The sequence below is a fragment of the Diplodia corticola genome (genome assembly GCF_001883845.1).
Source record: "Diplodia corticola strain CBS 112549 chromosome Unknown scaffold2, whole genome shotgun sequence".
Lineage (NCBI taxonomy): Eukaryota > Fungi > Ascomycota > Dothideomycetes > Botryosphaeriales > Botryosphaeriaceae > Diplodia > Diplodia corticola.
This window is the reverse complement of record NW_017971481.1, coordinates 794901-810051: the sequence shown is the minus strand read 5'-3', so window position 1 is coordinate 810051 and position 15151 is coordinate 794901. Positions and strand designations below refer to the sequence as shown.

The 15151-nt window shown below is 58.2% G+C and overlaps 5 protein-coding genes across 5 annotated transcripts; 4 read left to right on the top strand and 1 right to left on the bottom strand.

The window, feature by feature from the left end:
* Positions 1-355: 355 nt before the first annotated feature.
* On the top strand, positions 356-1860 carry BKCO1_2000267 (sam dependent methyltransferase; the record flags this gene model as incomplete). The annotated part of the gene is made up of 9 exons (XM_020272471.1): positions 356-433; positions 501-631; positions 692-733; positions 790-856; positions 907-947; positions 1016-1087; positions 1152-1638; positions 1694-1776; positions 1827-1860. 9 exons carry the CDS (start codon positions 356-358, stop codon positions 1858-1860), a joined length of 1035 nt encoding a protein of 344 aa, XP_020134824.1.
* A 557-nt stretch (positions 1861-2417) lies between these two features.
* BKCO1_2000266 (mfs general substrate transporter) lies at positions 2418-4020 on the top strand (the record flags this gene model as incomplete). The annotated part of the gene is made up of 2 exons (XM_020272470.1): positions 2418-2633; positions 2713-4020. The coding sequence occupies 2 exons, from the start codon at positions 2418-2420 to the stop codon at positions 4018-4020; spliced, it is 1524 nt and encodes a 507-aa protein (XP_020134825.1).
* Positions 4021-5124: 1104 nt separating this feature from the next.
* On the top strand, positions 5125-5637 carry BKCO1_2000265 (ubiquinone menaquinone biosynthesis methyltransferase; the record flags this gene model as incomplete). The annotated part of the gene is made up of 1 exon (XM_020272469.1): positions 5125-5637. One exon carries the CDS (start codon positions 5125-5127, stop codon positions 5635-5637), a length of 513 nt encoding a protein of 170 aa, XP_020134822.1.
* Positions 5638-9709: 4072 nt separating this feature from the next.
* Positions 9710-11139, top strand: BKCO1_2000264 (uncharacterized protein; the record flags this gene model as incomplete). Its single annotated transcript, XM_020272468.1, has 5 exons — positions 9710-9859; positions 9913-9949; positions 10002-10069; positions 10121-10497; positions 10548-11139. The coding sequence occupies 5 exons, from the start codon at positions 9710-9712 to the stop codon at positions 11137-11139; spliced, it is 1224 nt and encodes a 407-aa protein (XP_020134823.1).
* Positions 11140-13557: 2418 nt separating this feature from the next.
* On the bottom strand, positions 13558-14856 carry BKCO1_2000263 (tropomyosin beta chain-like; the record flags this gene model as incomplete). The annotated part of the gene is made up of 1 exon (XM_020272467.1): positions 13558-14856. One exon carries the CDS (start codon positions 14854-14856, stop codon positions 13558-13560), a length of 1299 nt encoding a protein of 432 aa, XP_020134828.1.
* Positions 14857-15151: the final 295 nt, after the last annotated feature.

Sequence of the window (15151 nt, the reverse complement as noted above, 5' to 3'; positions counted from 1 at the left end):
CAGCAGCCAGATTTGTGTGGGCCTGTTGCCGCGACGGGAAGCCAGCATGCAGGTCCCGAGCCCGGGCGCGCGAACCACGTTGCGCGGAAGCGCCGGAGGCGACAGGCGCTTGGCGTCGACGAGAACCGGGCGAAGGAACGCCTCGCGGTGGCATTCGAAGAAGAGACGGAGCTTCCCTGACGGACCCCTGCAGACGACGCACCACGTCCACGCCGCTTTTCCCCCGCCCCCTCCCCCCTCACCAACCCTTTCTTTCATTTCCTGCGCTCCGGCTGTCGTCCAAAAGTTAGTTTGGTAACGCACGGGAGCATCCGCTGCCACGTTCCCTAGCCCCCGACCAACTTAATTTTCCGCCATGTCCTCCCCTCCCCGCCCCACTTCCGCCGACACGGAGTTTGCTCCGTCCAACGAGCCAGTCGTCAACATTCCAGTCGTATGCAACCCCCTCATTCTCTTCCTAGCTGCCCGTGACACTCCCGGTGCTCATGTCCGCCCCGCAGGACGAGAACGAGGACGACTCGGCCTATGGCGAGGACGAACTCAGCGACACCACCTCCATCGCCTCCACCATCTGGCGACACCGCTTTGAAAATGGCCGCCGCTACCAGAAGTGGAAAGAGGGGGCATACTGGTACGCAGACAGCCTGCGCGCCCGTCAATTGTTTTCAATGCTCACGCCACTGCCATTCAGGGGACCCAACGACGACACCCAGAACGACCAGTTGGACATCGGGTAAGCTGATGCGCTGTTGTTCTTCGTATCAAAACATGTCCCTGAGTCCATCGCAGCCATCACATGCTGAGGATAGTCCTCGGCGACAAGCTCATGCTCGCGCCCATTGGCGATAACCCTCAGGCAAGAACACTTCTCCGTCTTGGACGTCACAAACCTAATCAGTGATCCAGAGAGTCCTCGACGTCGGCACCGGCACCGGAATATGGGCAATGTGAGTGTGCCGCGGCCTGATTCTGTTCCCCCAGCGTCTTGTGCTGATACTCGTCGCCAACCCCCCAGAGACTTCGCGGATGAATATCCGAGCGCCGAGGTCATCGGAACGGACCTGTCTCCCATTCAGCCTTCCCTGCTGTAAGACTCCAGGCGAGAGACTGGCTACCTTGATGAGAATGCGGGACTGAGTGCGACATCAAAGGCCTCCCAACTGCAAGTTCGAGCTCGACGACGCCACCGAGACGTGGACTTTCCCGGCGAACCACTTCGACTTTGTCCACACGCGCTGCCTGTACGGCAGCATCGACGACTGGGACAAGTACTACCGGCAGGTGCTCCGGACGCTCAAGCCGGGCGGGTGGTTCCAGCAGCTGGAAATGTCCATCCTCACGCGGTGCGACGACGACACGCTGGACAAGTACGAAGACGACGTCCTGAAGGAATGGGGACCCCTCTTCATCGACGCGGCCAACTCGCCCAAGTTCGGGCGGACGCTCGACATCTGGAAGGACATGAAACAGCGCATGATTGACGCCGGATTTGAGGACGTCCAGCAGGTGGACTACAAGGTGCCAATCGGACCGTGGAGCAGCGATCCTAGGCTGAAGGAGATCGGCAAGTGGCACCTGCTGTATTGCTTCCAGGGTGCCGAGGGGTGGGCGATGTACCTCTGCACACATGTGCTTGGCGTATGCTCCCGCGTTCCCCGCTCTTATCTTGTTCCAGAACTGACTTGCAGCCCAGTGGAAATACGAGGAGGTGCAGGTGCTGGTGGCGAGGTTCCGAGCCGCAATCAGGAGTCGCAAAGTACACGCTTACTACACATAGTAAGTCCTCGGGCCGATTACTGAATCAGCTCTTGCTGACCAGCTCGCAGCTCTGTTGTCTATGGACGCAAGCCGGAGAACTGATGACACTGCATGTACATACATGCAAAGGCCGAGTCTCATCAGGTCGTGTGCTCTGGGTAATGTATGCTTAGTAATGCAGTGACTCATAGGTATTTGCCAAGGCCACCTGCGCTGCATGAGGCCAGCCTCGAACGAGAACCATTCACGGGCTGGCGCGGAGCTGGTTTCTTGGTGTCGGACGCGAAGATTCATCATCATCAGGAGGAGGAGTCCTGAAGGCCTGAGTTTCGTCATAAGCGAGTAATACAGGCAGCTCAGGGAGAGGCGGGCGGCGCTAGGTCCAAGTCGGCAGACATTCACATGTAATACCATCCGGATGGTCCAATGAGCGGTATGTGTAGCGACAAAGCCTTGTTCGGTCCTTTTCGATGGTGCGGATTGCTTCTCCATTTCCGGCAACTCGGTGGGGATGTTGCAGCGAGCACTTCTTGCCATAACCTCGACATCTCACGTCTTCTCCTTGTCGACGCCGGAAAATATATAAGCGCCCGAGATGCTGCATGCCTCGATGATCATTCATTCCTTTCTTTGCTTGCCACTGTTGAGCCCTGAAAACCATGGGAGACGGCCAGACTGCGACCATCAGGTCCTCGGAAGTGGTGGTTGACGTTGACAACGACACGGAGACGCAGCAGGCAGCGCGGCAGACGATGCAGCCGGCAGAGGACGCGCACATGGCGCTGCAGGAGGACGTGCCGCCGAACGGAGGCTATGCCTGGGTCTGCACCGTCAGCGTCTTCCTCATCAACGCCCACACCTGGGGCATCAACGGCGTAAGTGGCCCCTGCCAACCAACCCTTTTCGGAAGCCAGCGAGAGCGCTCGAGTCTGACCGTGACACGGGCACCGGCAGGCGTGGGGGGTGATCCTCAACCACTTCCTGCAGAACTCGACGTACCCCGGGGCGGGCCACCTGGAATACGCCCTCATCGGCGGGCTGTCCATCTCGCAGGCGCTCATGGTGTCGCCGCTCGCGGTGACCAGCCGCGAGAAGCTGGGGACGCCGACGACGCTGCTGATGGGCACGGCGGTCGTGTTCGCGGCGCTGTTCGCGTCGGCGTACGCGACGACCATCTGGCACCTCTTCCTCAGCCAGGGCGTGGCGTACGGGTGGGGCATGGGGTTCCTGTACATCACGGCGACGGCGGTGCTGCCGCCGTGGTTCTCGACGCGGCGCAGCCTGGCGCTGGGGCTGGCGTCGTCCGGGGCGGGGCTCGGCGGGCTGGCGTACAGCCTGGGGACGGACCACGCCATCGCCAGGCTGGGCGTGGGCTGGACGTACCGGGTGCTGGCGCTGTGCAGCGCCGTCGTCAACACGGCGTCGTCGCTGCTGCTGCGCGACCGGGTGCCGCAGGCGGTGCTGGCGCGGCCCAAGGCCATGACGGCGCGGCAGCGGCGCGCGGGCAAGAAGCAGCTCACCGGCATGCTGCGCAACTTCGACCTGCGCGACTTCGGCCGCGTCGAGGTGCTGCTCATCGTGCTGTGGGGCGTCGTCACCGAGCTGGGCTACATCACCATCTACTACTCGCTGCCCAACTTCGCCTCGACCATCGGCCTGTCCGACTCGCAGGGCGCCGTCGCCAACGCGCTGCTCAACCTCGGCCTGGGCATCGGCAGGCCCGTCGTCGGCTTCTACAGCGACCGCCTCGGCCGCATCAACATGGCCATGCTGACCACCGCCCTGTGCGCCGTGCTGTGCCTCGCCCTGTGGATCCCCGCCCACAGCTACCCGCTGCTGTGCGTCTTCGCCGTGCTCGCCGGCACCGTGTGCGGCACCTTCTGGGCCACCATCAGCCCCGTCCTGGCCGAGGTCGTCGGCATCGCCGACATGGCCGGCGTCTTCGGCGTCGTGTGCTTCGCCCTCGTGCTGCCCACCACCTTTGCCGAGCCCATCGCCATGCAGCTGGTCAACGGCATCGGCCTGGGCGAGGGCACCCGCAAGTACCTCGTCGCCCAGGTCTTTGTCGGCGCCATGTTCATCCTGGGCGCCGCCTGCCTGTGGATGCTGCGGTCGTGGAAGATCTTTGAGATTGAGAGAAAGGCCGCCGTCGAGAGGTCCGACGAGGACCTGGCCCACCCGGATGCCCGGTCCACCGTGTCGAGGACCATGGAGAACTTCTGGCTCACCCCGAGGCGGTTGCTTTTGCCCGGCTGGGTGTAGTAGCTGGAGATTCCGTGGCTGGGGCAGTGTCGACGAGGCCGACTTTCGTGCGCCGTTGCGGTTCCTTTGTTTGTGTCTTTTCGATTGGCATGCTCTTGAACGTCGACACGTTCGAACAGCTGGACGGCCATCCGCGCCGTGCTTTTTCAATTTTTAATTACTTAGCTGAGATGTATCGTTGCAACTTGAATGACAACACTGATTGGCCAAAGCCCTGGTCGTGCGGCAAACATGACTATTGTGACAAACAGCAAAGCGATTCACGTGCTGTTGTCTTTACCGAACCGACACTGTTGCTGTATTTACGGTTAATTCACCAGGCGAGAAGACCGGTATGGGAAGGAGTGAAGCTAACTAAGATCCACCGATTTTGAAGCCTCCCGAGGAGCACAACAAATCATTTCCGACAACCCTCATTCTCCTCGACATCTCTCCGTGACGCCACACGCAACCGTGAGGAGTCTTTGGTGCCTCGCGCGCCTGGCTAATAGCTCACACATCCATGTCGTGCCGGGCGCCTGTCGAGATGCTGAGATGAAGTATGTTTACGTGACTGTTGGGCTAGGTGCGTATCTCATCCTGCTATAGGGTCAGAGTAATGGCCAACGACCAGATCATCGATACCTCTGAGACCAAGAGAAGTGCATTGTCCAATCAGCAAGATACAACCAATGGACTGTATTGCCTCGACAAAACTCAATACATTCTTCACGAGCTTGGCTGACCGCGGCAGACACGGTTCTGGGCTCGGAAGGTCAGTTCACCGCCATCAAGAACAGCTGTTCCATGAGTGTGCGCATGCAGGAGCCTGGGCCAGCCCATCTTATAAGCACTCTGTTCTGGATTGTTTTCGGATTCCGATGCTTACGAGGGGCGGACGGGGCGGGTGGCTCTCGGCTTCCGAGCGTCCGACCCGCGTCACGGGCACGGCTGACTGTATAGGATTCGAACAGTGACGACGAACACATAAAACGTCAAGCCTGCCATGCTGAGTGACATATCATCCGAAAAAGAAGATCTACAACCCAATCCCCTCCTACGTACATACCTTGACGAGGCCCAACCATTGACCAACCAACCAACCAACCAACCAACCAACCAACCATGAGCGCCGCCACCCCCACCCAAGACGGACGACGACAGCCCGTCACCTCCCTCCTCACCATCGGTCTCGACCTCGACTGGGCCGCCGCACACCTCGGGCACAAGCTCGACATGCCCACCGTCCGCGCCGCCGTCGCCAAAGGGCTGCAAGAATTCGACGCCGTGCCCGACCTCTTCCACGAAACCTACTTCTTCGTCCCGGACGACGACGACGAGGTCGACAACAACAACCAGGAAAACGACGACGACCGAATCAGAGACGAAGGCCGAGGTGTCTGGGCCGAGAGCGAGAGGAAGATCCGCGGCGGCGGCCACCAAGGCAGGCCGTGGGACGGCGTCTGCATCGGCTGGGGCCTGCGCGGGCAGCCGGACATGACGGTCGTGTTCGAGCGCATGGTCAATCTGGTGAGGGAGGCGTCGCCCGGCTCGCGGCTGGTGTTTGCGGGGCCGGCGGCGGATCATTTCGGGACGGCGAAGAGGAATTGGCCGAATTTGAGGAAGGTGGATCAGTGAGTTTCTTGGGATGAAATAGGGCGGGCGGTTTACGGGTTATGAGCGCTATGGATGATGATGGTGACGGTCAGCGTTGTTTTGGGATGGATCAAGGTGCTTTTTCTGGTTGAGCGGAGAGTTGCTGGAGCTTCTGGTCTTGTCATTTAGTAGAAGAACGTTGAAGGGGGTGGTTTACGCCGGGGCTGGACTCACGCTGCCACTATCACTATTGCTATTGTTGGAGATATCACCGCTCTGGAGTTTTCTTTGCACGCTCTTTTTTCGGTCCTGTAATGCTCCAATCGTAGTCTCATGCTTCGAATCCCAATGATTGTTAGGACATAGAACTATGCACCGTGATTAATTACATGTTAGCTTTTCTTTTCACCGAAATCAACGGCCGTCGCTATGAGTAAGTTCTGCTGCTGTCGTCACCCAACGCATACCACCGGCACCTTGGAAGAAAAAAGGAAGAAGCGCAAGTCACAAACCTCACGACATCCTAAGGCTTGCAGCAGCTAACTCCCAACATCTAATCTCTTCCCTTATCCCCCTTCTCGTATCGTGCTTAGACATGTCTCGTACGAAGTACCTACTAGTACTTCACTCGGGCCGGGGCGGGCCCCACCCCACTCGACTCGCTCTTGGATCTCACATGCGTCCGTACACCACGGACTAGAGTTTGTGTGTGGGGCGACCTACTCTCGCGAACATCATCACGGCGCACATGACAGCTGCAGCTGCGATGCCGGAACGTGCAGTGAGTGGTGGATTACGTGCATCGATTATGAAAGTCGATAGCTGCACCTGGCGATCGGCTGTGGAGGCGAGCAGGCGAGCGATGAGCGGGCCAATATGCATGCACTCCACAGGCCATCACCACGTGGGTGCTGGAAATAAGGAAAAGGAGTAATCAGAGTGGATGATCAAGGCTGGGGTGAGGGGTGAGGGGTGAGAAGATGCGCAGACGGCCGGATGGTTGGTGGTAGCGACTTGGAGTTTCATTTGCGGTCGTTGTGTTGCGACAGACATTTTCTTTGCGCGTACCTGCCGTGTGCTTTCTGTTTTGTACCGTCATTGACGATGGGGCTTTCAATAGCTTCTTTTCTTCCCGCAGCCATGAAGATCCACCGGAACGCCCACCGGATGGGCCGACGCGGCAGTCAGCCGCCACAGACGGTAGGGAAAGGGCTTATTGTGAAAGGGGAAGTAGAGCCGACAGGTGTCATCGTCTGAGTCTAGTATGCCGGGCTAGGTCTAGTGAGGGATTTCTTTGTTCGGCTCCCTCGACGGGTCGTGAAGTTTGAGCAGTGGCTAGGTCATATCGTGTTAGATCCCGACTGATGTAGCACTCTTTCCTTGCATATATACAAGCGCCGAGCCGTTAGATTGTAGCGTCAATTAGCGTAAGGGGGAGAGTATACTCGCTGTGAATGAGGCATAGTTTTAAGGGGGGTGTTGAAGACCCAGGAATCTCCTCATCCACTGTGAATAATGTGGCCGGTGACGCTCCGTCGGTAAGCCCTGAAAGGCCTTTGGAGGGGCAATCCTTGCTCAGGTTATACCAAGGATCACTTTGAATATGTATATAGTAGGTCGGCGCGGTGTCTCGTTCGAAATCAGAACAGGGCCTGCTAGGAATCGATTCCGATTGATGGGATTGCAGTCGCTTTGCCCAAGACGGCTAAATGCGGCTCATCTGCACAGTAGTACTGTGTATGCACGCCTCCAGTCTCACAGTACGTAAAAAAATCCAACGGCAGATTTGTTCGTAACCAATAGTCGAAGAGGAAGTCAACAGGCAGTCGACTTCCTGGTAATTGAATTCTCCGCGGTAAGGTGGAGCTAGCCCCGGCGATTGGGGTTGGTGGCGAAACTACAGGTATCACGGCGCCTCCGAAGGCATCAACAGCAGAGAGCGGGGGAACATCTGAAAGGCGACGGATAGACAGGAAAGGATTGAAAGCAATGAGCTGAACACGACGCGGCGCCGGCGAACCCGATCCAGTCAACGTCGCAATATAGGCTGGGTGGAGCAATGCCCCTGGCGGCGGGCAGGGAGGCGCAAGACTTGGAGTTGAGGGGCTGGACGAGAGGCTCGGACACGGGTCCCAATGGCATGACGAATTTTACGCTTCGGTCGGGGCGTATGCACACAGGGAGCTAGAGGCGCGAGAGAAGAATGGGGACGTGGCGGCTGCTTAAGGGGCAGTCGTGGAGCTGCCGAGTTCAGCCTAGAGCGCTGAGTGGGTGGATGACAATTTTTCAGCTCGCGGGAGACCCTTTGCTGCAATCGGAAGCAGTGGCCCGAGAATCTTCGATCGAGGCGAGACGATCGCGGCGCAGTCGCTTGAAACGCTGACATGCATCGTCTGCTCTGGCGCAATGAGCAGCGCCTGGCTCGCGGCGTCAGCTTGCAACAGCGCAGGTGGTGGGAGAGCGAGGCCTGTGGCATCGAAGGCCGAAAAGCGGAACGGCCATCTCTCGGCCAAGTCGAGGCACGGCGTTGGCTACCGCGCGTGCGAAAGGCGGTCCTGTGACGGCACAGGATCGGCTGGCATAATCTCCTCGGCATAGCAAGGCACCAGAGCTGTCGACCCGGCTAGGGCTGCGGTAGCTGCTGAGTGGCCGCTGGCGCGGTCGGATCGAGGCTTTTGTGGGGGGGTGCGCGATCGCCAGGTCCGGTGGTCGCGAGCGTTGCGAAGTCGCCAGAGCCTAGCGGCGCAGCGGCGCCGGCAATGGGCTGACGGCTGCAACGGCGAGATACTACTATCATCGACGCCTGGGGCTCGATTTCTGCTGCCAATCGCCGCGCACAGGCGACCACAACGTCATACCAAACCGCGAGACCGCCCGCATGGCCCGGGGGGTGAGGCGAGCTGATCTGCGCAGACGAGCGAGATGCAGGTGGGCCGTCCGGCTGCGGCCAGAGTGCGCATGCGGAGGCGTGCGGGCGTGCAGGGCGACGGGGACGCTGCAGTGTGTCGAGGCGTGTGGTTAACGTTGGCCGATGTTGAGCGGCACAGCGGGCAGAGTCATGGGCCTGTCAGCAAGCAAATCTCCGGGTAGAGCTTGAACTCCACCTCTCCCAACTGACGCAGCGCCTGCCGATCCGGCTCGCCCATCGGCTGCCGCACGCCTGGAATTCGTGGCCAGCCTCGCCACGACCTCACTCCTCACTGCCCAGCTCCCGACACTCACACATGCCAGCAACCACCGCCAGCGCGCGCACGCAGTGACCTGGTGCTGTCTCTCCCGCCTCCAGCCCTGGCCACGCTTCATATCGCCATCTGCCATCTGCCATCCGCCAGCCGCCGGACGCCGGCCGCCTGCCAGCTGTCCCGGACGACCAAAGCCGCATCATCCCTGCCGAAGCCGTCTTATTTCTGGTTGTTTGGCGGCCGGGCTCCGCCAGTCTCCTTTCCTGTGCAGTGCAGCTAGCTCGCGCGATGGCGACAGAGCTCGTGCGAGACCCAGCCCGTCGGGCGAACGACATGCGATGCTCGCCCAAAGAGCACCTCACCAACGAAATAAAGAAGGATCCCGGCCGTTTTAAGGCCCAAGACAGCAGTCGTCGTCCCATGCGGTGCGATCAGCCTGTGACTATCGACGCCGATCTGCGTGGGTCTGGGACTGTGTTATAATGCCGAGCACAATCTGTCAGCAGTCTGTGGCCGCCATCGTGGGGATCAAGGGTCCGTGTCTTAACGCGAAACAGCCAGCCACCGAGTCGCGAGCCTGCGTCCACATGCTTGGGCCGCGCTGCTGACCAGGGGGCCCAGCCTGCCGGCGCAGGAACCCGGGGTCGCTTACCTACCCACCTACCCTGGGCTCCTCCGCCATTAGTGGTCACCCCCGCTCGCCTCTGATCATTGGCAGGATCTCCGTGTGCTCCGCTCACGCCCGAAGCATTTCCGCTGTGCCTCCCTTGGCATCGACAGAAGACTGGAGCCCCTGCGAGCATCCTTTGCGCTTAAGCTTCGCCATGTCGTCCGCCAGACTGTTGATAATACCCGCCCTCGCCCTCCTCTTACCCGCCTCTAGTCCCCTCTGGCCTTCCCAACCTCACTCGACTCCCAACCCATAGCCCGTCATGGCTACTTCCGCCAACGGCACCGGCTTCGCCGCCACCGTCGTCACCATGACAGTGCTGGCCTTCATCATCCTCTGCTCCCGTATCGCCATTCGAACTCGTGTCGTGAAAAGCTTTGGGCCCGATGATTGGTTCGTCATCGCTGCAATGGTACCGTGACCGTCGGATCTCCCAACCAGCGCCGTAGACTGACCTGTCATCAGAGTTTTACCATTGTCATGTCAGTCATGATGATATTGCGTTCGTCTACCCCTTCTCCACCCCATTCGCTTCTATTGCTAACCCCTGGCAGAGGTTCACCATGGTCTCGGCAAGCACGTCTGGCAAGTGTCACTGGCCAACCAGACAGAGGTGTCCAAGGTGTGTGAAGCCGGCTCTTTGTCCCCTAATCTTCTGCTGACCTGTGCTTAGTACTTTTACGTGAGCGTCATCTTCTACAACGGCGCCGTCGGTCTGGTGAAGATCTCCATTCTACTGCAGTATCTGCGCATCTTTGCCGTCAAGAAGATGCAGGTGGCTTGCCGCATAGTATTGGTCCTCAACACCATGTTCACCATCGAGACGGTCATCATCAGTGTCTTCGACTGCTCTCCCATTCCCTTCTTCTGGGATAAATCGATCAGAGGGGGCCACTGTGTCAACTTTGGCGCCATGTGGTTCTCGCATGCATCCACCAACATTGTATTCGACATTGTCCTTGTCGTTCTGCCGATGCCTGTAATCAAGAGTCTCAACCTTCCCCTGAAGCAGAAGATAGCACTCATGGGCATCTTCGCACTCGGAACTTTGTACGTCGCTCATGTGTGGTTCAGTAGACATGGGCTAACAATGGATTCAGTGCTACCGTTACTTCGATTCTACGGCTTTCATCCATCTACAGCATCTCGTACTCGCACGACGTCACGTACGACAACGTCGGGGCTGCTCTGTGGTCGACAGTTGAGATCGACACGGCCATCATCTGCGCCTCGCTACCCACTTTCAAAGCCTTCGTCAACCGCATCTTCCCGCGTCTTCTCGGATCGACGCGATCGCAGAGCTCAGCAGCACGGCACCGCAGCCGCACATGGAACTCCCGGCTTGGACTTGGGGCAACAAAGAACCACCACACGCTTGACAGCATGAGCGAGCAGGAGCGCGGAGAGTGTGACACGGTGCACCTGGAGCTGGCTCGGCGGGACGGGCAGCTCAATGCGGTGAGGACGAATTGTGAGAAGAGCGCCGTGATGACGGCGGAACCCAGCGACTCAATCAGGGGAAGCAACGATGGCATCAAGGTGGTGACGGTGGTCACGCAACAACGGACGCGGCCAGGGAGCGATGAGCCGGCGACGCCAAGGCTGCCACCGCCGGAGCCTACAAGAACACCCAGCCTCACGCAGAGCGAGAGGGGCTTTTTCATGGACGTTGGCCAACATGAGCGGGCATAATGACAGCGGACGGCGTTTTGACAATCATTCAACAAGCATTTTTACTTTGTTATGGCCCAAGGATGGCACCAATTATACCCCTGTATATATATTCCACCACACTTCTGGCTTGCACGGCGACGGGCGGAGACGGTTAGCCATAATTGTCCACAAGAAGGATTTTCGCCTTGTCCCGATTCAAATCTCCATGACTCTTCACCCATGCGGCTGTGAGACAGCTGCGCGAATGGTCTGATATTCGCCGGTAGGATTACGACGGCAAAACCTTAACCGACATGCCTGTACAAGACCATTTCCCGGCTTCGACGACGCTGCAACGCTTGCTGCTACAAAGAGGGTGGTCTTTGGATGCACAACCCTTGGTCATTGACCTTTCTTTTGCATTCTCGCGCCATGGCGGGAACTCAGGAGACGTCCCCCCGTTAGGGCTGAGTTTGACTGACGTCGGTCGCATGTGTTCCGAGTCAAGTCAAGGTTTGGCGGCAGGAAAAGATTAACAGCGGGCCGCGGGATGGGAAGGGGGGAATCTCTTCCGGGCGTCGCTCCCCCGGTTACAGATTGATTAAGCGTACTCTAGATCAGCGGCCTTGAGTCGTCGTCGTCGACAGCCCGGCCGGTCCGTCCGCAGCCCCTTCCGGCCGCGCCCAAAACTCAATCATGGCGCCCGCCGGCCAGCCAGCCACCTGCACCACTACCGGCCGCTAATCAACGACTGCCGTGGTCGCATCGTCCGTCTCTCGTATACGCGGAGGAAAGGCAGGTGGGCGGATTGCGTCGTGCGCCGGTTGTTTCGCGTAGGCATGATTCCCAGATGGTTTTTTCTTTCTTATCGCGATGAGGTAAACTGCGTCTTTTTGCTTGTTTTCAATTTTTATGATGTTATGCGCCCTGATCTGCGAAAGGACGATTGTCGTGGCTATGCGCGTGACAAATGTGCAGCCAGGACCTTGTTGGCCAGGTTCACCGATGCCGTACAGCCACGGAAGCGCAACGGTTTCCCACGGGATATGAGCTCAGCCGCTACCTAATTTATCTACTACTATTTTCTCTCTTTTTTCTCTCTCCTTCTCTCATTTCTTTTCTCATCGTTCCTTTCTTTTTCCTCCTGTGCGTTCCTTCCTCTTTCTCCCTCGTTCCTTTTCCCCAAACGGGTTGCGATCCGAAGCAGGGATGCTGACGACATTCTGGCCGTCCGGCCCCGGGGCGCCTCGCCCGCCGTCCGCGCCCGCGCCTGCGCGTCGACCATCAACGACCGGTCTGTACCTTAGGCGCTCTCGCCCCCGGGAACGAGTCAAGCACGTAGCCTCGGGGCGAGCGGGTGTGGTTTCAGAAAGGGATGCATGAGTGCCCGCTCCATCAGCCAGCCACCTGCACTCACACACACACGCATACACGCACGCACTCGGGCCCCTCGTGCGGCCCGTCAGCCCGTCCTTCGCGTGCGCGCGGTACATACATATGCTTGTGTCCGGACGAGCACGCCGGGTGCAAGTGCCGAGGTTGATCGAAGACGGACGCGGCTTTATCATGCCGGGCTAGCCAAGCCATCGACGAGTCGTTGGCTGTGGCCCCGGCGCTGCCCAAGGAAGAAGGATTTGCTTTTGTCTTTCTTGGTGCCGCTGCTCTGTCTATTGCTAACCCGCTTTTCCTTCCTTGGCTACCTACATGTGGTCCTGTTCTCTTTCGGCACTGCGACGATGCAAGTGTCGGGCCAAAGCCATTCGTGCGAGGCGAGCTGTCAGGTTTCCAAAGCACATGACCGATGCCAGCCTGGTCGGATTGCTCGGATGTGCATGGTCGTCTGTCGCCGCCCCCCGAGTCAAACGGGTGACCCGTGTGATGTATAGTCCCCTCGCTATACCGCTCGTCGCAAGTACATGATTCACTCTTCATCTTGCTTGAAGGATAGCCGTTGCCTGCTACTTGCTTTATTCCACTTTTCTGCATCTCGCAATTCAACCATCGAATACTGCATCCTGCACGGTCTGGCCGATGATACACACAAGTATGAGATTACTCCTATTTCCTTTGCTTCTACCGCCTGTGGCTAATGCGGTACCATTAAGTGGTGTTATCGTTCACATGTTGTAGATCGGAGCTGCACTCCACCAGGGATTCAATACAGACTCAGAAAGTCAAGAGAGAAGGGTGTGGGATAAAAGTCTTGATCACTGCTATTAACTTCACGCTATGGAAATTCAAAGGCCTCCTGCAACGCTTTTCTCTCAAATCCATGTCGCCGCCGAGCCCCAGGCTTGGAATGCAAAGTTTCATGTGGCCATCGATCTCCTATCCACATCCTCAGAAAGCCACCGCAAAAAGAGAGAGATATTCCTTTTCCATTTCCTTCCAGACTGTATCCGTTCTTTTTCTGAGCCACCCTTTCGATATGATCTCGTGCATGTAGAAGATGGCTACTCAATCAAGATCTTCCACGTAGCCAAGGATTCCGCATCCATGGCATCTGTCCTGTGAACCGAGAAGCCCCCCTGTGTGAGCGAAGCAAGGGTCGTCGCTGGCATGAGTCGTCCGGAGGAAAGACTGGTAGAGAGTTGTGAGGGTTTTCGGGTCGCCACAGTCGGGTGATACTTCCGGGTTGGGTTCGCCGTAGCCAAAGAGAGGTGTTTCAAGCTTCTTCTTGTACGCCGTATGACTTCGTTTTTGGCCCTCAGGGCCGGATCCTCGGTGGTCGGAGACGAGGTGGCCACTCTGCTGATACTTGTTCCAACTCAGCGTCTTCAGCGGTGCCCGTTCGTCGTCCTCATCCGCACGGAACTGGAAGTAGTCGATCCTTCCTCCCCAGTGCCTTCGCAGTGTCTTCAAGTGAAGACGAGCACCTGGCTTTGTGTCCAGAGTGTGGCGTAGCTCCTCAATCATCTGCTCGCTCAGGTCCGACTCGAGATAGTTCAGCGTCGTCTGAACAAGAGGGCAAGCAAGGTAATCTCCGAGAATCTCCTCTGCGCGCTTCTCGGACCATTCGCCACACCGTCCCGGCAGCGGAGCTGTGTCCAGCTCCTGTGTTGTCTGGCTGACTGCGCCTTCAGCCTCTTCTTCCACGCGACTTTCGTCGCTTTCCGTTGGATTCTCTGACTTGAGATGCTTGGGGGGAGGGCATTCATCGTCGTCTCCTTCATCATCGTTATAGCTGGCGAGCATGTCATGCTTGCGCTTGTTCGCCAACTGTTCCGACTTCGAGGTTTTCGGCCCTGACGGCCGACGTGTGGAAGGCGGAGACGATGTAAGCTGGCCATTGGCTCGGCGTCTGGCCTCCAACCGTGCCGAGGTTCTCAGCCCAGAAGGCTGACCTGTAGAAGGCTGACCTGTAGAAGGCTGACCTGTAGAAGGCTGACCTGTAGAAGGCTGACCTGTAGAAGGCGGAGACGATGTGGGTTGACCACTGGCTTGAGCATCTGTGCTGATGGCATTCCAAGCCTCTTGGAACTGCTTCTCCGTCTCTTCAAGGTCCTTCCTCTTTGCTGCGACCTCTTTCTCCAGTTGGATAAACCTGTTCAATGCGCTGAGTTCCTCAGCGTTCTCCCCCAGCACATTTTCCAGCTCTTTCTTTCTTTTCTCTGCTTCTTCGACTCTTTGCCGAGTCTCCCCGATTGTTTTCGGAAAGGACTTCCCCCGAGACCCAGTGTGCGGTTCAGGGGTGCTGTGGTCCGGCTCAGAGGCTTGGCCTTGGCGTCGGCGCTGTGTGCTCCTCGATTGAACCATCTTGGGTGGGTCGCTGTCTGAGAGGCTGAGGTTGTATCGGTTTGACGCGGACGGTGGTCGAGCACAGGTGGTGGCGTGGTAAGGGAAGGCGGTGGTGGTTGTGGTCGCGCCAGCGCGATCGAGTGGAAATCAGGTGTTGGAGAGAAGACGATGTCAGTGTCGAAAAGAAGAGGTCGGCGTAGAAGAGAAGACGGTGCTAGCGTTGGAGGGGCGAGCGAGCCAGTAATTAAGAGAAGAGGATGATATTGTTCAATTGATCAATTGAACAATAGGCACGTCCGTGCGTATTGTATGT